A 27,898-nucleotide genomic window follows, 5' to 3' on the forward strand; every position below is an offset into this window, starting at 1 on the left:
GTATTGTATGCTCGCATCTGGCATTGCGAGCTATGCCTTCAAAATGGCTTTTGATCACTAGTAACAGTAAATTAAAATCGCAATCATTTGCGCCGGAGCAAAGCACTCCTCATTCAATTTTTCATTTGCATATGTGCATATGTGTATTCACTGAGGTATATTATTATAATAGCCAACATTGTGGGATCAAATTCATTTACTTATGTAACACATTATAAACTCACACAACATACATAACAACATATGTATATATAATATACACAAAAAATTATTTTATGAAAAAATAAATATTATTTTTCAATCACCAATTTTAGAACTTGTTTAAACGGAAACTGACAACTAAGGTTTGGCGGCGAATTGCAGAGTTGCATTGATCTCCAAAAACATGAATAATTCACAATATCTTTTTCGCCGCTAATTTATAAATAGATATTTTAGAAATAAATGATTGAAGTGCAATGAATATGGGTGTTACATCATATATGTACGTATGTACTTATGTATTATATTCTCTCTATATTTTATATACTACCAAATATCGAAAATTTATATTTTCTTACATAATACGTTATAATATATAAAAATCCAGTGGAACATTATTTCTGTCAGAATTACTATTATTTACTTCATCAAGACCTTTTTTATCTTTCATGTACTCGAAACAATAGAAAAATGTTGTAAAAATTTACTTGTTAATTATGCTGAATATTATTTCGGACATATTCAAATATTCTTCTGATCTTTAAGTTATAATTGCTTATGATTGCGTGTTTCCGAATCGGAAGTAAACATTTTTCTGTGCAATATTCACAATAGAAAAATTTTAAATTCGTTTAAATCGAGGCGAATATACGTTGAATTCGCCTTCATTCAAATTGCCGCATACAACTCTGGGTGTTATTGCGCTTTCGCGCCACAATGATCGTTTTCTGTCAATTTCCGTCTTCGTGTGTGTAAATATTTGTTAAAAATTAGAAATCATAATTTCAAAAAATCATTGTTCTAACAAATGTATTCGAATGAAATAAGTTGGTAAAACTTGTTAACTAATAAAGGCAATGGAATAAAGGGTTCCGTCTGTGTTTACATTGTAGCTTTGCGACGGCAAGCCTCTGCCTCAGATGGAAAGTGCCCTTGACTGGATGGGCTGATCATTATTTCATTGCTTAGCCATCTGCACTCCCAAAATTAGAAAAATCAATGCAACATCTCGTAAAGTGGTAAGATGGATAAAAATACTGGAATTCACACTCGCATACACATATAACCCGTAAGAAAATTTTCGACATAATAACAGTCTGCTTTCCGTTTATAAAAATCAGAAGCATGTTTTAGTTCATTTTTAAATACGCCTTGTTATTGTTGTTGTTATTGCAGCAATACATAAATTTGTGGCCGCCGCCGTCGCATGTGCTGCAGACAGCTTGACGCTAATGGCATCGCGCAACATATCAACGAGACGATCTTCTGGCGAGACACAACAACAACATAAGCAGGTCGGTTTATTTGTTTATTCTTATTTTTTATATTAAAATAAAATGCAACCATTCGTCGTGGCTGTGACAACTAATCAGTACACATATACGCACACACATGCGTGAATGCAAATCCGCGCACATGTGTGTGTGCATACACCAAACAGTCGCGCGTCTCCCCATTTGTCTCGGCAACGAATTGTGACAAATTTATTTGGTTTATTTATTGCCTGAACTGTGAAAGATTTACACGGCAATTTGGCAAATGTACAAAAGTTTGCTTGTGTGGCATGCAACATTACTGCGACGGCTAGTGCATAGCTATTGCAACTGAGTTGCTGCCCCTGTTACATTGTTCGGATGGTGCAACATTTCACATGTTGCATTGCATCGCTAGGTGTTCGGCGCGTCCTGCACTCGCCGGCCAAGGAAAACAATGGCTTTTCGTGAATTTTTATTTATAGTTTCGCTGCACGTTCCTCCCTTCATTTACCGCGGTGGTGGCGGCACATTTTTTAACATTAAATAGATTTTTCTTCATTTCCTCTTTTTTATCCGCTATTTATTTGAAAGAAAGAAACGCCAAGGTGGGTTGATGCTGAAAGTTCAACTCGGTGCAAGGAAAACGAGAAGGTCGTTTTGAGGTATTTTTACCAAGCGATAACACGGCGATTTATATATTATTCACACACTCGCTATACGAGTATAGTGGCCTCACTCAATTTTCATTTACTATTAGCCAGCTTGCAATTGATTCTCATGCCTTTTTCACACATTCCATTTTTCCTTGGGAAACTGGTTTACTGAAAGAATATTCATTATAGTCTGAATAGTTGTTACTATTTTAAGTTTGCCCGTAGAAAACGTCAGAGACCTGGTTTGACTAGCGTTTGTATATTATTTTTCAGGCTTCATAAGCTCTAATCGAAGCGATTTACTGTTAGAGTAGTTATTACTCTAAATTATTGGCTTGGATGATGTGGCAATGTTCGCCCTCCCTTTGGCCTCAATTAGTTCAATTTAATGACTTCATCTTGTCTCAGTACAATAGTACTTCTGTATAAATTTTCAACTTTATTTTGCATCGTAGTAAAGATTAAGAGTTGGTTTATTTCTGCCTTTTGCTGGCAATTATTTTAATCCACCAAACTTTGCACATTTTGACCTCAAACAGTTGTCAGCAATTCGTAGTTATTTATTTTTCCTTTCCAACGAAAAAGTTGCACCGACAAATCATTATTCTTTTGCGTACGCACACCGACCTAGACATCCTGAGGTATGAAGCGATTTAAAGTCGGCTGTCAATGCACTCATGCATTTCCGTTTCCGGTTTTGCGCTACACAATGGAGGAGCGTCGGCACCCAGTAAACTAAAATTGTTGGCCCATCCTAACCTAAAAATTACAGTGTGTTCATAAAGCATTACTTTTTGGAGGATAAAATACTGTTGAAGCCAAAGTTAGAATTGATCAATATTATTTGGACACTGCACCAGGAAACCCAACAGTTGAAAAGTGGTCTTCTCAGTTTAAATGGGACGAAAATATAAAAATAGTCCTCAAAATAATTTCGGATGACCGTAGAGTGAAGTTGTTCGAGAGAGCTGAGACTCTTAAGATATCAAATAACGTTTTGGAAATATTGGGAATGAATATTTGGACATGTGAAAGCTTTGTACGTGGTGGGTTCCGCGCGAGCTTATTTTTCATTAAAAACAACGACCATTTGATAAAACCAAATTTTTGCGTCGATATCTGACAAGTAATGAAACATGGCTCCGTCATTTCACTCCGAAGACCAATCGACAGTCATCCGAGTGAACTGTGCTTTGGGATGCGCGTGGAATAATTTTTATCTTTAAAAGAGAATGACGACTGTTTCATAGCGTTATTGGACCGCTCGAACGACGAAATCGCCGAAAAATAAAGTGATCTTTCACCAAGTCAATGTACCTTGTACATGTCAGTGAAAACGACGGCACAATTTCATGAAATGAGTTTTTAATTGTGGATGCGGAATCCACAACATTCTATGGATCTGGCACCAGCGGCTATTTGCTCAAAAGAATGTTCGCTGGTAAGAAAATTTCGTCGAATGAAGAGGCGGTCGTCGAAGCTGAGGCTCGAAGATAACTATATTGAATAATAAAATAAAAGTTTTATCAAGGTTTAGAGCTCGTTTAAAATTCCACATCTTTCGTTTACTGGGTTGCCACCCTACTGCACTCACATTTGCGCGAGACTAATGCATTTGCACAAAAGTAAAAGTTTTTGGCATTCAATCAAAAATATTTTGGTGGATTGCAGTGATTGTTTGGTTTTTTAAAGCGTCTGCTGCGAACAAACGTAGAGATGCTGGTAGAAGAGCGCAGCGTTAGTGGAGAGCGACGCTTTTTCTGTTGGCAGCGACAACGCCAAAGGCGACAGCAAATGAAAAATGAATTTAAACTTTGGCGCACGTCAAATGCAGCACTGCCAGCCGCAACAGACGCGATAGTCTAGTAACGGGCGAGGAAAGAGGGACAGACTTAACTGTGAGGAGGAACTTTTTACTTTGACTGCCAACTCATGGGAAACTATGAGACCGCGCTGAAAACACAATCAACAACGTCAAGACGTGCGTTGTTGGCGGGCCACGTAACGGTGACTGTAGACCTACACTAATGACTATGCTGCCATTTTCATTGTTGTTGCCGAGCATCATCCGCCGGAGCAAGACATTTCTTGTGAAAAATAGAGTTTCAACTTTTCTGGCGCTGCTCGAATTGTCTTCCATTTGCAAAGCATACTCTTAGGCGCGGTAACTGTGTGGTGTACTACGTAAACCCAAATAGCGGTACAGTAAAAGTTCTGCGGCTGCTTTGACTGCGGCGAACTTTTGCGTATTTCCAGCGGGCGGCACAAATGCTCATTTAATTGGTTCGCAAATTAGTGAATTACGCGCGTACTACATGGGTGCCGGAGAGCAAGTTGGGACAAATGGGGCGGGCGCGTCGAAATGTGTATACGAAATGCATAGAGATTGCCGAAATGTTCGGTTGCTGATATTCAAAGCATCTGTAGTATAAACTTCACTTATACAATAATTAATTTATCAATTTAGTTTAGTGCCACCTAAGGGTTCGACATGCCAGACAGTTGTGCGATTGCCAGCGTCAAAGAGGAACATACTATTTTAAAGTTTTTCTTGGTTAAGGCCGAAACGCAAACCCTAATACTGTAAGAGTCATCATTATGCGCCTTGTTGGGGTCTTCAGTATTCCATGATGGGTTCTAGAAATAGTGAAGTCAAAGATATATCACACTCTGGAAGACCAATTGTCGAAATTATCGATAATATAATAAAGGTCGCCGAGTCTGACTATCATTAAATAAGGCTAGAAAAAAAGAAAGCCACACGAACCTTTTGGACCGAATTTTCATCTGCGAATCACTGCCAAATCGCAATCAAATCGATTCATTTCTGTAGCGGATGGTCAGGAAGAGAATAATCTACTATGTTCTCCTTCCTCACGGTCAAACAGAGGAGAATTACGTATCGCCCGACGAAACCCAACTCGTCAAGATTTATGCTCCAGATACCAACTCATCTTGTCGGGAGATTTGATTTGGTGATACAGATTAAATTTGATACTTATGCTTCCAGAGATATGGGATATCAATTTCACTGCAGAATAAAACGATTAAAGTACTCACTTGTACCATTATGGCTAAATAATCATTGAAGGTGCCACGACGTATACGTAACTTGAGATGAAATTAAAAAAGAGTATGTCCCCTAAATATGTGTATAAAATACTCTTGTAAATACATATATATTCGTATAGCAGCTGTTAACATACATAAATATGTATTTGAGAATGTGCATTGAAGTCATATTTATCGACAGTCCCTCCCCTGCGGCCCTGTGGCTTGCTAACAAAGCATATTTTCAGATGTGCGGTGTAAGTGGATTTGTGGCAACTGCAACATTGCATAGAGGTCATTGTAAGGACAAAGTTGTGTGGCACATGTGCGCATAGTTTATTGAATTTTACGCTCCATTGTAACGTTGCAGTAACGAAGTTAAGAACGAATGTGGTAATGAAGATAAAAGTAGTGTAAAGTTACACCCATTCGCTGTGATATCGATAAATACTATACAGCAAACAGTTGGGTCTTCGTGTTGAAAGGGCGAGACGTACTTTTAAATAACTGCCATTGTTATGCTTTTGGGTGAGGTGATAGTTCCTCGGAGCAATAATTTTTCACCTTGTCAGCGATTATTGAAACACCTCTAGCTAAACGAGGAGCCTTTTGCTTAGATTTGCCACTGCGTGGAGTAGGCTTGGACCTTCTTCCATTTTTAACTTTTTGTTTGAAGTTCATGATATCGAAGAAAAATAATAGACCCTGATGACTCCCCGCAGTGGGAGTGAACTGTATCAATCCATTTCTGGTCTCGAATGACATCCGAAAAAATCAAAATTTACCGTTAAAATGTCTAAATCAATTAGGGGCGTTGAACCTAACCTCAAAATTCATATTTATTTCAAATTATAATATTATGATGGTAATCGCTATGACCACAATGATGGCTGAATTTAATATATTTTCTCAGCAGTAAAGTTGTTTTGATAGAATTACCTTTTAATAGTGGCATTTTAATTAAATGAATACAAAAATGGTGAGGGGTTGCCAGACAAAGTGGCTTTCCAAATTGAGCGTTCAGTGTGAAGGGGTGTAATATTTCCAGTGAAGCAGCAATTTTCTACACCAATAACATTAGAAGTGTAATTTTCCGCCTTCCGACAGTGCAACGACAGCATTTGCAGCATAAACTGTTGCAACTAGTTAAGTTCCATAAGTGCGCACTATGCTTCACCAATAAGGCAACAATGGCAACAACCTTTCTGCTGACAGCAAACTTCCGTTCATTGAATTTTGTCCTTTGCAACAATAGTAGAGGACAAATGCACACTAATCGATGGCAGCGGCGGCGGGGGTCTGTGGCCGCCAGCATTCGGAGGTGTGGCGCTGCAACGGTGCAGTGTAGGTGTCTGCCACTGCCCCTGCTAGCAGGTTAGTTCCCCTTCAATGCGAAGCTGCTCTAACAAACTATAAAAATTACTTTGAATTGTTTTTGTTTTTGTCTAAAGTGTGTGCAACTTTGTATGTTTGAGCGAGCGTATATTACACAATCACTTCAAGCAGCGCTTCCCATCGCCTCACTTGCCGCGTCTTCGCTGTGTTGCAACGCCGACATCTTGTCAGCTGTAAAATTTATGTTGCTTCTACACGACTTCACCGCTTAGAGCAACAGCTAGAGCTAACGGTGTGCAGTTTTGGTTGTTTCAGTGTTGCTGCTGTTGTTGTGTTAGTCGCCGCCGCCTTTGAACACTGCCACATTCCCTTCTTTGCCGGTTGCTCATATGCGGCACTTTTTTCTTTCCTCTCCGTTGGGTATATTTACTTCTTTGTCTGTCCGTGCCAAACGCAACGCATACTTCTAGGGGCGCCCACAGTCGGTTGCCATTGGATGCAACGAACTGCTAACGTCAGTAAGTTGGCAATTTCAAATTTTATTCGCCATTTTCTAATTCTATGATGCGCTCCCCCTTCCGAGTTCAGGATCTAACTCCCCCCTTTTTTCAATGAGTTCTTTTTTTTCCCTTTTTTTAATTTGAAGGTGAACTTTGCCACATCTCTTCTTCTCTATTTCATCAACGTGTGCTTATGTAAATGAGCAGTTTCAGCGTTTCTCGGTGGCAAATACATAAAGAAAGCTATAAGTTGTTGAGGTGGATTATTTCAGTTATTTCATTGGCAACAAAGTCTGTATTTGAGCGCGATAAATTGAGTGCCTGATAGTTAACGCACCGCAGCAGCTGTACGAGAGCCATCAGCTTTATTGGAGATGGGTTCAGGATTTCAGCACGATTGACTGCGAATGCTGTGCTAAAATATGTTGAATGGAACAGAGGTTGAGCTAACAGCATAGCAAGTGAATACGAACACTATTTTGAGTTTCAGGGAAAATTTTAAACTTTGTTTATTCTATTTGTTAAATGGTTTTCTAAACTTATGTTGAAATAATGCCAGAAAATCTGAAGTCAATCAACGTTAAATAACACGATCTCCACAAACCGAATCCATGCGGTATCTTACATGTTAAGTTCATTTTAATTATGTGCTGAATGTGTACGATTTTTTGCCAATGTACCGGAATTTTCGAATACACTCTCAAGCACCTCCTCTGCATGACACGGTTCTGCAGTTATCGTAACCAGGTGAACTCTAATTGAAGTCCACCTATAATGAGGAATGATGCCAGAAATCCAGATATGTGTTGGATATGTACAACGCCCTACGGAAGAAGGCGAGATTAGGAATCAACTAGACACTTTCTATTCAAAGGTCTTCTTTTCTTCTTTAATGGCGTAGACGCCGCGGTTATAGCCGAGTTCGGTTCTTCTGTCAGCAATTTGGCTCGAAACACCAAGTGCAGCTCGGTTCTTCTCCACTTGATCTCTTCAACGGAGTTGTGGTCTTCCTCTTCCCTAGTTTCCCCCGGCGGATACTGCTGGAGTGTTTTCATCTATACGGACGAAATGACCTAGCCAGCGCAGCCGCTGCACTATGTCAACATCGTCATATAACTCGTACAGCTCATGCTTCTACCTAATGCGAATTCACCGTTGGCAATGCGCAAAAGAAAATAAATCTTCCGCGGAACCCTTGCCTTGAGAACTTATTGCGTCGTGTTGTCATCGTGTTGTCATCATCCAAGCCCTTGCACCATATAGCAGGACGGGAATAATAAGTGACTTGCAGAGTTTGGTTTTTGTTCGTCGAGAGAGAACTTTACTTCTCAATTTTCTACTTAGTCCGAAGTAGCTCCTACTGACAAGAGTTATTCTGCGTGGGATTTCGAGGTTGACATTGTTGTTGGTGTTAATACTGGTTCTAAGATAGACGAAATTATCTTCGACTTCGAAGTTATGACTGTCAAGATTGACGTGAAAGCCAATTCCCGAGTGCGTCAACAGTTTGGTTGATGACAGGCGATATTTCGTCTTGCCTCATTTACTACCAAACTCATTTTCTTTGCTTCCTTATCCTGTCTGGAGAAAGCAGAACTAACGGCGCGGATGCTGAGGTCAAAGACACAGTGTACGCCAGCAGCTGTACGCTCCTATAGAATATTGTACCTGCTCGATTGAGTTCTGCAGCTCGAATTATTTTCTCCAGCTGCAGATTGAARAAGTCTCACGATAGGGAGTCGCCTTGTCTGAAGCCTCATTTGGTATCGAACAGCTCGGAGAGGTCCTTTCGATCCTCACAGAACATTTGCTGTTGCGAAGATGGAGCCGATGTGTAGAAGTTCACTCAAGTGGACCGTCTTAACAAATGTGTGGTAGGCTTAAAACTCTTCGCCGTTTTGCAAGGCCATATCATACATATCTGGGAGTTTTTGGAATCACAAAGACCCGAGACAGACGAAAGACAGCTGCCCAAGTGGCGTCATGCGCCCTCTTTGGTGCGAGGATCAGCTTACCACATAATCCAGGTACACAGAGTAGCTTACGGCAACGGCTCAATGTCGGGTTTTCGGAAATCGATTTTTGGAAGAAGAATGAACTTCTGCAAAGAACTTTTTATTAAAAGAAAATTACCGATTTTCTTTAGTTTGCATTTCCGGAAAGTGTATGGATTGAAAATATTTGATTTTACCAAGTCTAACATAACCTAACTTATAATCCATAATCAGCTTGATACATCAAGTCAATGTTTGGAGAACTTATGGCAGCTTTATTTCTATTCATTTCATAAATGTGATAGGAAAAATAAACCAATTGTAAAGACAACAGAGAAACGCCGAGTGTCTGCATCCGCGCCAGACGACAACAACAAAGGACGTGCAGCATAAGCAACACGAATTAATATTACATGTGCACAAAGGTATTTGCGTCTATGAACAACAAAAATTAACAAAACAAAAATATCAGCGGCATCCACAGTAACAACAAGAGTAACAGCAACAACAACGAATGACAACAATGAACAACATAAATTTGTATCCACAACATTTTGAATAATAAATTGTCTTTCGGTTGAGTACATTCAACGTACCCCAGGAAGGGTGGATACACACACAAAAACAACAACAACAACAGAACACACACATGCATGACACAATGCAGCACATTGGACGCTCCATTAGTGGATATGTAAATACCTAAGTAAGACTCATTGTTTGTATGCGGTCGCTCCAGCTGCCAGCTCCCCCCTCCCCTTCCAAGCACCCCGTCTGCGGCAGTCTACTTTGGTCTATTTCGGTTTTGACTTGAGGTGTGCTTGTGTTGTTGGCGTACAGGAGCTGGGCATAAATAAAATTATATGCGGCCGCTTTTGTGGCTGAGACGGTTCCTCGGTTGGCTGGCAGCGGCGCTCGGCAGACGTTGCACACGAAAAGTTGAGCCACAAATTGCACTAGCCGTTATTTGGTTATTTCGCAGTAGTGCTATAGTTGGTAGCTGATGTTGTTGTTATTGTAGTAGACGCCTAACTAGGTCTGCGCTATTTGCTACTAATGCCGCCTCAGCCAACGGAGCTTCCTTTCTAGCCGTCTACGCTGATTGTTGGTGTTGTTTCGCTTTGTGTTACGGTGCCACAGTTTATGCAACTTATTGTGTTGCTGTCGTATGTTGCATTGTTAGTAAGTTAATGTTGTTGCTGTTGTTGTTGGCATCTACCACAAATGCATAGCTGTCAGACTGCCGCTATTCCGCCTAAAGTAAAGTAAAGTGCAATTGTATTGTTATTGCGCTTACCGTTACCGACACCGGCGTCGCCACTTCTGTCACCATCGTCACGGAATCCGTCTGCCACACAGCTCTGCGGTCGCAACATCAATGCGCTGCAGACAGTCTGTCTGTCGTGTCTGTCTGTGGTCTCCTTTTCCTTCCTTTATTCGCCGCTAATGCACATATGACTGCGTAAGTGTGTGTGCGCTCGGCTCGTTTTGCTTCCTTTGCCGAAAAGTGAAGTCTAAGGACTTTCGTCTGAGTGGATATTCAGTGTTAATTCCTGTCGTTTTCCGTTTCCTGTGCACTTAGTCCCACTTGTTTTATTCGCTTAGCTCTTACGAATTCGATTCGTACTCTTGAGATTCTCATACGGCGAATTTATTGAGAACTTTGCTGATACTTATCGAACCAATGAACTTCTGTAAAATATGAAAATGGATTTAAGAGAGTCAAATATAAATTCTCAAATCGTTTTAGTTTGGTTTACATTAGAATAAAAGTCTGATACTGTTTAAAAAGTCAACAGGGATCTCACAGGATAGAAAGTCAGTCCGCAATCGCCTTAATTCTTCCGCATGGTTTTGATACTTTAAACCTTTATTCAAAGTGCTTATGCCCTGCGGCTTGAAATTTTTTGCTAAACTTTTGTTCCAAAATACAAATACTTGTATAAATAAATTATTATTCGACAGTTTCTATGTTGTGATGTGACGACCATTTTCTCGAGTAGTTTTATTGCAAGGAATAGAACACGAAATCTTAACTTGCAACGAGTAAGAACGAAGAATCACAATCTGTTTCCATCTAGACGGCAACTTCATAATACCCCTCTTATAGAGAAGAACTCGGATAGCCACTTTTCACAAGCCTCTTTTGAGTTCCACTTTAAATCAATAAGGGCATTCGCCATGGACAGGAAAAGGTGGTAATCACTCGGCGCTGTGTCCAGGCTATATGGTGTATGCCATAAAACCTCCCATCCGAGCTTCCGTAGGTTTTGACGAGTCATCAACGAAGTGTGTGGTCTTGGATGTCTTGATGGAACTCTACACCCTTCCTGTTGGTCAATTCTGGACGCTTCTGGTCTATCGCCTGCTTCAAGCGGTCCAGTTGTTCGCAGTAGATGGTAGAATTAAGCGTCTGATCATATGAGAGCAGCTCATAGTGGATGATTCCCTTCCAATCCCACCAAACATTCAGCAAAACCTTCCTGGCTGTCTATCTCGGCTTGACCACTGTTTGGGACGATTCACCGGCCTTCGACCACGACCATTTTCGCTTGATATTGTTGAATGTGATACATTTTTCGTTGCCAGTCACCATCCGCCTCCAAAATGGGTTGAGTTCATTACGTTTCAGCAGCATATCGCAGGTTTTGATTCGGTCCAGAAGTTTTTTTTTTGCGGCAAATCAGGCGCACCCAAAAAATAGGCGTTTTTGTGTATCCAGCCTACTGCAGATGGTTTGAAACGGTTAGGTGACTAACTACTATTTTCTTTGTGATGTCACGAGCTGCCACATGCCGGTCTAATTCGATATTATCCAGGATTTGATCGGTATTCATCGTCACAGGTCTTTCGCCGGCTGGCTTATCCGTGGTGTCGTTTTCACCCGCTCTGAATCGCCGAAACCATTCCTGCGCAGTTCGAAGTGATAGAGTACCATCGCCCAAAGTACCATTAATCTCACGTAACGTTTCTCCAGCGGATTGCCTTTAACGAAGGAAAACTTTAAAATAGTGCGAATTTCGGTGTTAGTGAACTCCATATTTACACGTCTATAACTGTTGAACGCAATATCCAAACTAATTATGCATAGCGTCGCTTTGTGGGTTATGTCAAGACCTTTCAAAGATGTATTGTATTGCCAGATACGAGCTCTGTAACGTTAAAACATATTTGACAACCTAATATATAATGATAGATGGAGGCATGTGTAGAAGATCACGCAAGTGAGGAAAGTTCTTTGAGCGCCATTCACTTATGGCTCAAGCAGCCAAAACATTCGAGGCATGGACAATGACAACATCTGATGAGTGGACGTTATGAGTTTTCGAGAGAAAGATTCTGCGTAAGATTTATGGTTCTTTGCGTATTGGCAACGGTGAATATCGCATTCGATGAGATGTTGAGTAATACGACGACATTGACATAGTTTAGGGAATTATTACACAGCGGCCAGCGTATAAGTCATGTCGTCCGAATGGATAAAAACGCTCCAGCTCTGAAAGTTTTCGACGCAGTTCCCGTCGGGGGGGAAGCAGAGGAAGATGGAGACCTCTCCTCCGTTGGTGAGGTCAGGTGAAGAAAGACCTGACTACACTTGAAATCTCAAATTGGCGCCCAATTCGAGAAGAAAGAAGAAGCGATTGGCTGCGCCAATAAAGAAGAAGAAGAAATCAAATGCATATGCGGCAGATTTGGTGGTCACGAAGTAGCTAATTAAAAACTTGGAAACATATCATGTGCCATTTGATCAAATTTGCCCCGGACTAATTTTGAGATCCTCTTTTATCTGTCGCAGCAATGAAGGAAAAATTGTAAACCGATTCGGTTTGCTTACGCAGTATAAAAGAACCAGTCCCAGTCAATTTGAGCAAATGGAACAAGATTGAGTATTTAAGAAAGAGGGGATTCCAGCGAAATTGAATGCAAATTCTAAAACTAAGCACTTGCAAATAGTATACGAGAGCTAATAGTAAGTAACTTTAGGGTTATCTCAAGCACTAATTCCTAAAACTTCGGAACTTAGGAACTTCTGAAGATGTTCCACTATGTTTCCTACTTATCTCTTACGCGAACCGGTTGAAAAGTTATCTGAAGATCACACTTAGAATACCACTCTGGCATATGTGAAACATGGGATATGCTCGTAAGGGGATCGAGGGAGTCACAAGCAGAAGACAGTGCGTTGTCTCCACATATAATAAAAACACCACACGCCCTCCTTGCATCAAGAGCTTACTCATCATGTAATTATTTGTTGTTATTGTTGAAAATATTTTGTTATTGTCTCTGCCGTTGCACCCACAAATATATGAATGGATATGTGTGTATTTCTGATCATAAAGTGAGTTGTGTGCGCGCCACCGCCGGCCCACATGTATGTATGCGTATGTGTTCTTGCTATTTTCGTAATACTTCAACTTTACTAAACACACATTTACTAAAAATAAGAAGCAACCGTGTTTTCCTTACACTCGATTTGAATAAAATTTATGTTGTAAGTTATTTTTAGTCGCTCGAGAGCGGACATACGCGTAGACAATAAGCAGCGGCGAAGCGCAGTCAAAATAAAACAGACAAAATGTGCAAATGGAAAAGAAAAGCCAAACAACAGCAATAACAACATTGCAAAAAATGCCGCTTTCGAAAATCAGATTTTCACATTTTCGAAATGAGGAGTCTTCTGCCCGCCTTCAGCGCGGCGCATTGTCACCGTCATGTCGCGTTCGCGTACCACGTTTCGGAGACGTCCGCCGGCTGCCATCAAGTACGCGTAGGTACATATTTAAAAATACGAAATTCAAATAAAGTCGTGAATATACACTTTTACACACACTAGAAATTATTTTTAAAGTACGCGTGATTCGCGATTCGGCAGCGACGTGGCCGGGTGATCTTTGCGAGGACTACGAAGTCGAAATCGCATAGGACTGTGTGAGGGGCTCGATACTAGTGACGGCTAATATACATGCGCACGTACATTCGCACATTCAGAGACACAGTAGATGTGCGCTGGGTAGAGATGAGCACACAACATTGGCTTGCTGGCCGACTGACTAGCTGGCTGGCTCGTGGTAGACTCTGTCAGCGGTAGGTGCGCCGTTTGGGTGTTAGTTGGCGTGTTCAGTTGAGAACGGCGGTCGTTTCGGCAAAGTAACGCAAAAATCAAAAATTTTTTTCTGATCGGCGTGCAAAAATATGGATAACCAAAATTACATTATGTGGCATAAAAAATTGAGCATATTTTCCGGTTGAACAAGTAAAAAATACCACCCACCACCAAAGCAAGTTGTGAGCCCCAAAAACGGTCGAAAAAGCGTTCAGCAGAGTATTTATATTTTTTCCGAAAAATTCGTAGTTTTAATGTGAAATATTGCACTTACTAAATTCAGATTTAATCAACGTAATCGTACTCGTTTACGCGCCAAATGCATTTGTTGATCGTTTTCGAACATCAGTCATTGATGACCGATCGCCTTGTGATCGCGTGAAATGCATGCGCTCATACGAATTCGCAATGACAAATCGCTCGTGACGAACGCGGCGTCGACCAAGCGCAGTTGGGTGAGAAAATTTACTTTTTAGAGCAATCTATTGCGTTGCGGCGGTGTACTTCTTACAGACTTTCGTACCCTATATTAAGATCAGCTCTTAGCTGTTCTTTAAAATGTTTACATTAAGAAACTTAATTCCACTACTTACTTCTTGATGTTGACCTCGGTATGTACTCATTTTCATGATATTTCCTAGTTCCAAACTCCTTCGCAAAATCTTTCCTGATCCATGTATAATTCTCATATATAGTATAATGCCGTCGGAAGGTTCGCTTGAATTTTGTTGGTTATTCGCCGCGTGTCTGCGCCGGAATGTTTGTTGCGCGGCGGGCCAATGGCTGCTTAATTATCGCGTCTTCAACATTTTGATTTCGTTATTTTCAAAAATATATTCGTCGGTTTGCTTTATTTTTGCAGGAATCTCGCTGTTATCTGTGGTCGCGGTGACTATGCGTCAATGGCGTATGGCTCAATGTATTTCTGTGCCTATTTTTATGTGCAAATTCTAAAAATTCGAAAAGAATCCAACACAGTGTGTGTTAAAAATAGCTCCTGTGGAATGTGTCTTCGCCAGCATGGGAAATAATTGTGTATGTGAAGTTGAGTTCTTTATACAAATAAATACAACTCGGTATATCTGAAAATTTCGTGTCAAAGGCAAAAGAATTCGTCCACATGTTTCCCGAAATCGATAGTTGTAAGTACTACTTCCCTATCTGCCTATATATAATTATTTAAGTACCTGAAAACCTGGAAACGACCTTGAATACTAATATTGGCATCTGTATATTTTGAATGAAAGGTTTCTACCCTCACTTTGACCATTATAATATATTCTTTTAATTATGCTAAGACCCGGCTCACTTGAGTCTTCCATCTCTTTCATGTCCTACCGATATGGATTACTATACAGGTTACGTAAACTCGACTGTCGTGGAAATGGTCTGCTTACGATGGAATCTAATGCTGTGGTTCTAAAATCAGGAAGTCTGATAAAACATTGTATTGTACTGACGCAGATCTAAGCCGGTGAGGTAGTTAGCTACAATTCGATCATGTAAAGAATCTTTATCATTGCAGTAAAAGATAGTCCACTTTGAAGAGTTATCTCCGTTCTGCCAAAGTCATCCAAAGATATCAACCAGCGGCCCAGTTATATTTATTATATTAAAGTCGAGTATATTTTAAAATGGTACTTCGAGTCTTATGACTAAAAATCTTGAAAAAAATTGAAGTTGCCGTCATCACAAAGCTTATTTTTATGTTTTAGAGAGTTTGTCCGGAAAGTAATTGGACTGAGTCGATTTAAAAAAATTTATTGAACCAATCGTTACAAGGGCGTCACGGGAGGTATTCTTCGAAATAGCCTTGAGAGCTGAGGTGCATGCTCTTTGAATTTCCTCTGTCGTCTCAAAATGCTTGGCTTCCATCGGCCTTTTGAGACAAGGAAACAAAAAAATCCGAGGGCAACATCTGGGCTGTAGAGCCGGGGCGTTGTCGTGGTGCAACTTCCAATCGGCTACGATGTCTTGTCTGCCTTCGTTTGAGTTTCTTGAGAACTTTCACGTAAAACTTGACGTTGACGTTTTGTCCACGAGGAACGAATTCATGGTGGACGATGCCTTTAATGTCAAAAAAGACAATAAGCCTTGTTTTCACGTTGGATTTGCTCATTCTTCCCTTTTTTGGGCGAGAAGACACCGGCGTGTGCTCGGAAGATTGTCTTTTTTGTCACATCACTTCTTGCTAAAGCAACATATGACTCAGCCTAATTGATCTTATCAAACGTCTCTCTCTCATAGTAACCGAGTTTCACACAGAATTTAATCGCATACCTCTACTCAAACGAACGCTGCAATCGGCTTGCATCACTCGCAGAAACACGTCGCGCAAAAATGTTTGTCCTGACTCTCCAGATGCTCGGAAACAATTGGCCAGCCGCTCGTCCGTAAGCTAGGTACGCCATCTACCGAATCTAGTCGGTACGAACAAACCCTATACCTATTACTTCAAATAGGCCTAGTTCTTTGAAATAACAGCCCTTGGCCGGATAAAATCCTGGTTATTTTTGATAACGTAGAACCAGCTGTGGCATCTTAGTTATCTTAGGGATAACGCATTCCCAAAAAATAAAGGAGTGAACCCCTTGAAGTTCTAATAAAACTTTCGGCTTATTATTAGCTCCACCAAAATGATCGCACACTCACTGTCTACAATAAAAATAGCAACAATAATTGCTTATCATTAATTTAAATTTCAGCAAAGTATTCTTACGATTTGACCGTTGCCATCGACAAATGTTGCGGCACCAACCAGGAATGCGGGCGCAAAGGCAGGATGCTGAGCAAGTGAAATGATCGCTACATGTTGATAAACAAATTCCGCTGCGACTCAGCTATGAAGCATAGCGAAGGGGTCCGTCCGTTGTTTTGTCTGCTTGCCAACAAGAGCTTTTACATATACACACACACCGCCGCCGCACAAGCCTCGGCAGTCATGTGGCTGTTGCGGCGACAAATCAACGGCCGGCTGAAGGCAACAGTGCTGCTTCTTGGTAGACAAGATTTTTAATAATGCATAACGAATCAGTGATGATCAGCGCAGATGATGCTGCAGTGCCGCCAACAACCGGGCATACAACACTACACTGCACCGGGAGGAAAGCTGGGAACATCTAAAATATGCTGGTGGCGGCACTCGAGCCCGCCAGAGACGGGCAGACATGCGCTCGCTCCACTATTCGTGTGGCAGCTACGCGGTTTCTGCGACAATCAATGCACACAGTTGCTGTTGTTGATGTTGTTGTTGTTTTCGCTCGATCCGTTGTTACTGCTGGTTGTTTTTATTGTTGTTGTTGATTAGGGGATTAAGTGTTTTGTTTTTGATTACTTGCGTGCGATTGTTTTGGCTTGGTTCGGTTGTCATTTGGCGGGCGATGCGTCAACTCGCCTGCGGCCCCGAGCAACTGCAAAATTCAGCAACAACATCGGTTTTGCATGTAAGTGTGCAAACTAAACTTCAGCATTGTGCACTTGTGCTGTTGTTGTTGTTGTTGCATTTGCTACTTTTCTTGCTGATTGCTATCGCTCTTATTTGCCACCAGTATTATTCCGGTCTCAGTTTCGCTTGCGCCGTGTTTACTTTAATAAATTATCGTCTATATATGCGCATGTGTGTGTGTATGCAAGTGATTTCGCTTTTCCCCCGTTCATTTTAGTTTTATTCTGACTTTTTGTCTTCGCCGCAAATATTTGCATTTGTGTTTTTTCTTATCTCTGCCATTTGCTTTTCTATTTTATGTTCCTGCTTCGTATTTACATTCTCGCCCATTGGGGGATTTGCACAGCACTAGCTGCATAGCTTCTGCATTCTTAAAGTGTGTATGTGTGTCTTTAGCCATTACTTGGCTTTGCTCAGAAAGTCTTAGGAGATTAAGATTTATGGTTATGCTTATGTTTTCTGTTGCAGTCGCTGCAGTCTTTGTTGTTTCGGCTCTAGCCGGCACCGACTGGTGTGCTGGTGTGGTTTAATAAAATGGCAGATTTATTCTTTTGAGGAAAAATTGGAAACACACCATTTTGCTTGGTGCAATATGTTGCGAAAGAGAAAAATAAAATATTTATAACAAAAAAGTATAACAATAAAAAAATGGGATTTATTAAGAGGGGACAATACAAGGAAGACACGAAAAGTAAAGCCAATTTTCATTTCTCTCAGAAGTATTTTCGGTATTCGTCTGTGTTATTGTTGTCCTCTTCAAAGTTATCCTAAATATTATATATATAATGCACTATTATATTCTTGAAATCGCCAAAACATACGGTGAAGCTTTTAGTTCCTATATCGCGACTACTTTTTGAGCTCTGCTTTTTCTTCATCGTAGAGGTGATCGCTTATTGGCAAGCATCCGGATAAAGATAGTTTGGCAAGATGATATTGGTTTAGCAAAGTTATGTGTCTCCGACTGAGAGTACATTTGAAGAGCTGTGGCAGACCTTTGTGGCAAAACCCTTTTAAATATGTATTCAACTACTTATATACAAACCAAACGCCTTGAATGAAACCTTCACGAATCTATTGAGGTATCAATTGCAGCCAGGTCCTTCTCCACCTGGTCTCTCCAAGGGTCTCTCTCTTCCTCTGCTTCCCAGGGCAGGTACTGCGTCGAATACTTTCAGAGCTAAAGCTTTTTCATCCCTTCGGACAACATGACTTAGCCAGCGTAGCAGATTTCTCTTAATTCGCTAAACTATGTCTGTATAAATCTTCCACAGAACCTTTCTCTCAAAAACTCGACTCATCAGATGCTGTCATCGTCCATGCCTTCTCACAATATAGCAGTACAAGAATAATGAGTGCCTTATAGAGTTTGGTTTTTTTCGTCGAGAGAGGACTCAATCCGAAGAAACATCTGTTGGCAAGATAGACGAAATTATCTACGACTTTGAAGTTATGGCTGTCAAACGTGACATCCGAACTAAGTCGCAAGTCCGAAGACTGTTCTTTTGATGACAGTAGATATTTTGTCTTGCCCTTCTTCTCCGCCAGACGTATTTGCTTCGCTTCTTTATGCAGTCTGGAGAAAGCAGAAGTAACAGCGCGGTTGTTGAGGCCAATGATATCGATATCATCGGCGTACGCCAGCAGCTGTTCACTCTTATAAAAGATTGTGCCTTCTCGATTCAGCTCTGCAGCTCCATTTATTTTCTCAAAGAGCAGTTTGAAAAAGTCACACGATAGAGAGTTGCCTTGTTTGGTATAGAGCGTCTCGGAGAGGTTCTTCCCGATTCTAATGGAGCTTTTGGTATTGCTCAACATCAGTTTACATAGCCGTACTAGTTTTGCGGGGATACCAAATTCAGTAGCTTTGAAATAAACGTTTTACTTTACTCACCGAATGAAAAAAGAGCTATGTAAAGCGAACATTATTTCCACAATCAGATGGTTTAAAAATAAGTATTGAAATCCGTTTGACTATAAATTCTTTTTCATGACACACGTTCGAAAGATAATATTCAAAAGGAATCAACCTTTGCAAAGGATCGAACTCGGGAACGTCTCGAACCAAATACGTAAAAGCAATACCAACAAGTTCCGTTCCCACAGTAAGCATCTTTTTTTGACAGATAATGTGAATTTATTTCATCATACATAAAGTCACATTTAAAATGGAACATCTGGTTTTTGTTTTCTGAATGAAAGCTCTGATTTTTATGGATTGTGTATGAATTATATCCAATAAACTCATATTCAAAGATGCTACATATATACAGGTGATCCTCTTATTACTCGGTTTTTACTGGTGTTCTTAAACGATACATATTTGCTTTCCACAAACCGTTCAAAAATCTGTATTTCCCATTAAGAAGTCCCATTGTGATTTTCAGTCTCACATTTTTATATCTCACTAACCTCACTTTGTTTCTCTTTGTTTGCAGATAATTTTCCAGTGCTTCGAAAATATTATTTCAATACCGCTATTTAATGAAAGAAATGCCGAAAGTGAGAGAATCGTTAAGTTCAAATTATTAAAATCCAAAAGGGTGAGTTGCAATCATGGACTGCCCGAGAGGTGAGCTTACACGCCGCAACCAAATTGGCTGACAGTGCTATTTTTTAAGTATAAAAAAATTTATTTTAATAAAAATATAACCAAGCTCACACGGTATTGGAACAGAGTTCTACGTGCGGTTTTCGATGAGCCTAACGACGGTCGACAGCTGTGCGTTTGGGGAACGAAGTGTAAGCGAAGTGCGAGTGCGCCTCATTTGGCTGTAATCGATACACTGTGGCCCCCACGCATGCAGCCAAAGGCGCCGCGGGGGCCCACCCATCATTGGTAGCGCTGCGCGTATTGCTGTTTCTGGCAACAACAACAACATTTCTGGTGGGGTCGGTGCCAGCCCTCGCGGTGTCCACAGCCCAAAGACAAATTGCGCATCGAATTGGCCAGACTAGTGTGAGGAGTAGCAACAACAACAAAAATTACAATAATTACAATAACAGCAAACGTATAAGTCATGCAGCAAACAAAGAGTCCGAAGCGGATGCAACATCTTTATGGCCATTTTTCACATGGCCGATGACACGAGCCGGTGTTGCAACGCCAACAACAACAGCAACAATTACACAACTAATGCAAACAACAAATGCCTCAGTAGCATCAGCTAGAAATAGGAAGGTGCCCATAAATTTGCGCGCCAACAGCGGTGATAGCGGTAGCAGCCACAACAACAACAACAATAACACTAATAATAATAGCATAAGCAACCAGCCAAGCGCAGGGCAAAACAAATATTTGACATGGTGCAAAATAGTGAGCGAACACAACAACAACGACGACAATTACACATACAAATCAAACAACTACAACGAAAGTTACAAAAGCAAAAGCAACATTGCAACAGCGACAGCGACAACGAGGCGCAAAGAACAAATTGGAAACGTAGACGGAAACGCCGGCGGAAACGGAAGCGTTCGGGTAGCGCATACGGGAAATGCCAATAAAAGTAGAATAAGAAAAAGCGAAAATAGTTACTACACTGTAAATAAATTTGTGTTAGCAGCAAATGAACGGCGCTCTGTCCGCAGACGCCGTGTAAATAAGAGCCTTGTAAATAGTGTAAATAAGCATAAAAATAGGCGTAAAAGTAATAATCGGCGCCGTGCCAACGGCCACAGTTCAATAGTGAAAGGAGAAAGAGAAAAAGGTAAAGCGTTCGCAAATATCACGCGCCCACAATTCGATCGCGAAAGGCAGTTCAGTGTAAATTATTTCAATAAAAGTGTTCGTGCTGGTGCTGGTGTTAGTATTGAGTCGCAGCGTATACAAAATAGTTCACAAAATCTTAATACGAATAAAGAGGAGGCAATATTTTCGGGTGAATTTTCTTCGCGTGCGCAAATTTCCACTCACGACAAACAGCAGTCGCTGACGGTAAATAACAGTGCAACAATTGCAACTACAACAACAACTACAGCAAGCACGCGGCTCGATTACATTGTCATTACCGATTACAATCGGCCACGCAAGCGCACCTTCTGGCAGAAATACGGTGAGTAGGTAATGCAATTTGTTCTTAACTACTATTTGTGAATTAAAATTTAGTTTGGCTTTTTGATTCTTTTTATAGACTTTTGGTTAAAATCCACTTCATTATTTGAATATTTTATATTCTCCTTAAGCTTCGTGTAAAACTTTTATTCGGTAGAAGTGTAAGTAATTCGATAGATTTTTGTCTTCTTTCTCCAATGGCCTGAAATTATTCATTTTGCTGGTTTCTGCGGTCATCTTTCGCCGATTGATTAATAATACTCCGTATGCATAATATTGTAATAATAAATTGATAATTAAATTCTCGAAAGGAGCTCACAAAAGAGTTTGTTTTATAAAATTTTTGGTTCAAGGTCCAACTTTTTTGATGATCATTTCATTTTATACAATTCTTTGTACTTTTTCTTCCCTTTTTATAAATATCGCCCTCCAAAATTGTTACTTAAAAGTCAAACTGCTGCCCTGACATAATTCAGGTACTCTAAATTCAAATGTGTAAATTTTAAAGCAAAAACTTTTAAAGATCCACGAAACTGTTACTTGTAACTTTCAAAATATTCCTCGAACCCTTCCAACCTAATTCCTTTTCTAGAGTTTTCTTTGGCGGCCACATATAGCGTACTAATAATAGCCTTACTCAGTAATATACAGAAAAAGAGGTAACCTAAAATTTTCTATAATATATTATCCTCTTAGACTCTGGCTTTTCTTTTCCAGCATTTATTTCGATTCATCGGGATGGTATTTCTTTCCATAACTAAAAATAATTGAGGAAAAATTGTACTTCATACATTTACCATCTGATCTGATCTGATTTGATTTGGACTGAAAACGATTAAATCAGTTAGGGTAGTATATGTCTATTAGAAAAATGTAAACTTGTTATTAAAGATTATAAATAAATAAAAATTTAGTCAAAAATATTTCAAAGAAACGTTTTCCATACAGATTAAGCTTTTTATAAACTGTTTGAGAATTATATGGGCGAGCAACTAATCGAATCAAATAATTTTTAGCGCTTTATAGAATATGTAGCACCTAAAAGAATGCTTTTATAATTGTATTTGTATTATGAAGATTGATTGATGAATTTCATACAGAAATCCGTTGGAGCGCTTACAACGACCCGCTGTTCTCTGCATAATATCAGCGCTAAGAACCACTCCAACGGCTATACTAATAAGGTTATTCAATCGATATTGCGTTAGTGAATTCTACCCTAAAGCCTTCAGGCTTAGGTCAATAAGAGGGGAGTTGGTAAATAAAATAGACCACATATCCTAACGCTTTTTTGGGAGAAAAAGTTTCAGAAGGGGAATAACGACGGAGTCTCGCCAATGGAACTTATAACATCAATACGGAATAAAAATGAGGTAGGAATCGGAATCCATTGCTCCTAGCAGGAATTCAGGTGACTTTTCATACTTCTCGAATGCTTTGGTATTTTCCAAACAGAAGTCTTTGCGGTCAGGAAAAACTGGGCTTCGGGTCACAAAGAAGATCCGGGAAGAGATTGCCAAAAATGCCATGACTCTGCCTATCGATAGCCATTAAAAACGACATCAAGTGAAGTATGCGAGAGAGCTCACAGACGGATCAGAGAGCGATGGACGATGGCCTTATTGGCCATGCTAAATTACAAAGGAAACGAGTAAGAGCCCCTAAGAAAAACACGCATGCTTTTTACTCACAAGTAAACAGGACGGTTGTTGGCCTAATGATAGGTTACAACCTACTGGGTCACATGTCGGATGGGCAAAAATAAAAACGATATTTGCATAAAGTGCAAGGAAGTAGACATGAGTCGACTTAGATCTACAAAAGTACTATATCTATATATATGTCAAACCGCTCTTAAAGATCGCAAAAAGCGGTGACATCCTATATCCTTCAACTCAAATTAAATTGAACCTCCATCTGACATTACCAAGGTTCAGTAGGTCCTAACCTAAAATAAACGAAAAAGTTTAGACGTGAAACTAATTTCTAACATTTATCGCCTCTATCGGACGTTCTTACTTACTGTGTCCCGCAAGAATTTTTTTACTATGAGTATTTTCTAATTTTAGCAACACAGTTATAAATAAGCAATTAACGGAATATTAGTTAATAGATAATTAGACAATAAGAGATAATTAGCCTGCAATTTAGTTCAACCACAACTGTATTTGAGTTTTCATCTACGCATAATGATTTAATGCCAATTAACACTTCACTGCCAGCCAACATTAAAACTCACACACACACTCAAACCGCACATGTCATGAAAAGCGTTTGTTAGCACTTACCTACACAAACACACACACACACCGCTCGCCTCAGACTTTATTATAAGAGCATTTCGTGGACTCGCCACATGTGCAACTTTTATAGCCATAAACCATGTCTATGGCCAGCCAGCGAAATTGCTTTATTATAGTTGAGCGTCAAAAAGTTTTACAGCCACAATAAAGCACAAGGCAGAACAAAGAAGAGAAAAAAGAAAGCAACAGCGTACACACACACACACATTAAAAGGATTTGGCAACCTACTCTCTTTGAACTAATAAAATGAAATTACCTTTTAGCTATGTGCCTCGTGGCTAAGCGTTTATTACGTGTATACCATGTCAGCTAGTCGGCTGGGGGAGCCGGAGTGAGCAAGCGTGTTGTGAGGTTAGTTGATGTCCGGTGTCTGGTCAACGCGCGCGCAGAGTCATGTTTAATTATTCAAATCCATGTCATGTCTCGAGATAATTGCATGCATAGCCAATGTGTGCAACACACACACTCACTTATACAAATATCACATGCGAAAGTTAGTTGGCCATCAACGTCATTGTCGCTGCCACGCCTACTCCCTTCAGTCAGCTCGCACTCGAGGTCCACTGAGCACATTCGCCCATTGGAACCATCACGTTCACAGCCACGGCCTGCCATCAGCTTTTACTCAACACTTCCCTAGGAGACAGCAGTCCCAAAAAGCTCCACACATACACGGACTCAAGCATGCTGCAAGTTTACGTGTCTCGTTTGTGTCGCTTGTGCACCAACATGACATTACTCCCACATGCTCGCTCGAATGGCAGCTTGTCACAGTCGTCGGGGCAGCCAGCTAAATGGAGGCAGCTTTGGCGGACAGACAAATTGACAGACAAACAACACACATGTACTCTTGTACTACTTCACACACACACTTCATAGACACATATACATATGCGGCCCAAGCAGCTCTCGATAAACTTTCCCAGTTAGCGGCTTGGCGTGGAACATGTGTGCCTGACAGTTGTTAATATTGTTGCATGTGGAGTTTATTATTGCTGCTGTCTCTATTGTTGCTGCTATTATTGTTAATGTTGTTGTTATGCTTCTACTACCGATTGCAATGCCAGAAATTTTTGATTTTACTTCACTTCACTCGAACCCGTTAATCGCTCGGTTTGCTAGTTTTATTTTGTTTTGTTGTCGTTATTGTTGTTGTTGTTGTGAATTTATTTCATTTTCGTGTCTTGCTTTATTTTATGCGCTGCATTTGAATTGCAGACGTGGGCTCCAACAGCGTCAGACTGTCTGGGTTGTTATGCCCCGCATTCAGACTGTCTAATGCAAGACGCCGACTGGCACGCTATGCGGCACAGTGTGGCAATTCAATGAAATAGCGAAAAAATATTATAAAAGTTGTGTTCATGGTGATTGGTCAATGGAAATTCGCAAGTTTTAAGTTCCCTGTCCAGCAATCGCATCAACTGAACTTTGGTGTTGTGAAGGTTGGTGTTGGATGAAAATTTCAAAGGTTAATTATAAGACCAAATTATTAACTAGACCATACTTTAAAGAACTAAAAATGTACTATTTTGATCGACCACGTCTTGCCATTTTTCCGCTAGAGACATTGTTGTGGTTTCTCGGCGAAAAACTGCGAAAAGTAATTTTCACAGGCTTCCATTGCAGCCAACTTTACTGCATTAAGAGAGTTCTGCATTGACCGAAACAAACGGAAGTCCGATGTTGAAAGGTCAGGGTTATATGCTATATGCATCAAAACTTCCCAGTCAAGCTCTCCCGGTTTTAGCCGAGTCATGAAAGAAGTGTGTGGTCTAGCGTTGTCCTGATGGCCGATTTTTTTCGCCTCAAATTAGCAAAATATATTTGTAATAATTACAAATGAATACTAATAATTAAATAACGTATCACTCAGCAAACGCAATTATATTTGTAGTGAATACAAAACAAAAAAAAAAAAAAAAAAAACAGAGCACAAATAGTTGTTTGGCGACCGCAGACCGCGTGTTGGTAATCGGCCGTCAATTTGTGAATGTCAATAATTTAGTATGTGTCGCTTTATGGTTAAAAGCTTTTATTAACGAACTTTCACACAGACTATGCGTAGTGACGTGTGTTAGTTCGATTATTAGGTTGGTTTGTCTTTTTTTTTCATTTCAAAAGAGAGAACAAGTTCTTTTTAATGAGCTCTGAGCTAATGTTTATGGAAAATATTGTAATGTAACAAATCCTTTAAAAGTAACTTTTTGTTTTTACAAAAACAAAAGAATACTCGAATATGTATTTTTTAGATTTTATGAGTAAGCCTGAGCGGGGCTGCAAATTTTTAAGTAATTCAAACATTTTGGTTTGATAAGACAATTTTCTCTAATAATAGTATGTTCTAATGAAAACCGCTGCCCACCCTACTGTCGACTAAGTTTTATCTAAACAAGAGGCGTTTATGTAAATACGATTGACCATATCTGCCTATCTCTGCAAGTGGGTGGCGTTAACCTCGTAATCTGTGTATTTCATTATGCGTGTGTGTGTGAGTTCGCCTCCTACTTCTGCAAATTGCTATCAGTTTGGTAGCCATGAAATATTGATTATTGATTTTCATTCACTTCATCAATATTTAATGCTCGAAATAATTGCATTCACATACACACATACACATATACACATATGAATGTGCATTTTGTGGTTTTGAGGTTTCACATTGACAATCGCAATCAGTTCATTTAACTTGTTGTCAGCTGATTTAAGTTATTGAATTGTTAATAATTTATTACGCGGCGTTCAGAAACAGCTGCTTCTTTAATTTAAAATTTAACCTCAGTTGAGGTTTGACAGATCGAATCACGGGATGGCAATGTGGCCCTATGAGATGGGTTGCTTAAACAACATAGTAAAATTTTAATTTGTACCTTAAATAGTGTTTGCGTTTCAGTCTGCAGTTCAATTAGCTTCATCAGTTTAGCTTTAAACACTTCTTCTCGAAAAATAATTTTTAAAACTTGCTTGTGTAACTACTAGGTGACAAGTAATTCGATTACTATTACATTTTTTCTACGTATAAGGCGTATGGTTTCAATGATATACCAGTTTTTGATCTGATTCAAAATCGAATTTTGGTAGGTCAAAAACGACCAAATTTGGTTAAAATTCAACCTTTTTTCGAAAGTTAGTCATGCTACGAACAGTGTCTTTACTCTCTCACTGCAGCAGTGAAGTACATTTTTGTGATGCCATCGTAGATCGTATGTATGTAACTGTATTCTAACAAGAAAAAGTGTTAACTTCGATTGTATGCCTTCACAAATACAAAACATTCTTTACAAGCTTTGATTCTTATTAACGTTCAGTTGGTATGTTGGTGTTGTGATGCCATAGAATGGAATAACTCCTGTGTTCGAACCATTAATTTGTAAAACTTTTAGTGGTCAATGCAAATTTACACAAGTGTTTACTTTCCGCAAACGCCAGCTCGGTGGGATGTCCCGAGGTAAGCGCATATAAGTGCTAAAGTCTTGACCACCACCAGTTTCCACTTTATTTTCCTCCATAAAACTGCTTTACTACGTCGACGCCAATAGGGCAAAGGCCCGTTAAAAGCCCAACTACTATGGACTAACCTTACTGAGGGCAAAGAGATCACCTGATTTTTTGCTATCGATCTTGGGCTAAACGGCTTTTACGAGAGCGCATGTACCGATTATGTTGAGCAGAAAGGACTTAAGGCAAATTATCAGATCGATATCTCAAAAACTCAGGGATTTGCTAGCGTATATACAGACAAATGTTCATTTATACATACCTGAACACTTTCTGGGGTCTCCGACATTTTCTTCTTGGTGAGACAAACTTCACGGAAAATATAAAAACTTGATACCGTAGCATTTTTTTTCGAAAAATCTTAATATCATTTCTGTCCTTTCCACTTGGTATACAGATAGATGGGATTTCTTGGAGGAGGAGCTCCTCTAGTAACTTTTCAAATAATATCTAGCAATAAATGAGCTGTGGACTCATTCTCTTCCACGATTTTCACGCTATGA

General features: G+C 39.9%; 1 protein-coding gene across 1 annotated transcript in view; it reads left to right on the forward strand.

The window, feature by feature from the left end:
* The first annotated feature begins 14,979 nt into the window (after positions 1-14,979).
* Positions 14,980-27,898, forward strand: part of LOC108978142 (platelet binding protein GspB) — a 158,980-nt gene continuing 146,061 nt past the window's right edge. The window contains exons 1-2 of the mRNA XM_018948280.1: positions 14,980-15,239; positions 19,981-21,597. Coding sequence (XP_018803825.1) covers positions 20,625-21,597 — 973 coding nt within the window. The 5' untranslated portion in view covers positions 14,980-15,239; positions 19,981-20,624. The remainder of the gene's footprint in view (positions 15,240-19,980; positions 21,598-27,898) is intronic.

The sequence above is a fragment of the Bactrocera latifrons genome, unplaced genomic scaffold, assembly GCF_001853355.1.
Source record: "Bactrocera latifrons isolate USDA-ARS-PBARC rearing strain unplaced genomic scaffold, ASM185335v1 scaffold_118, whole genome shotgun sequence".
Classification (NCBI taxonomy): domain Eukaryota; kingdom Metazoa; phylum Arthropoda; class Insecta; order Diptera; family Tephritidae; genus Bactrocera; species Bactrocera latifrons.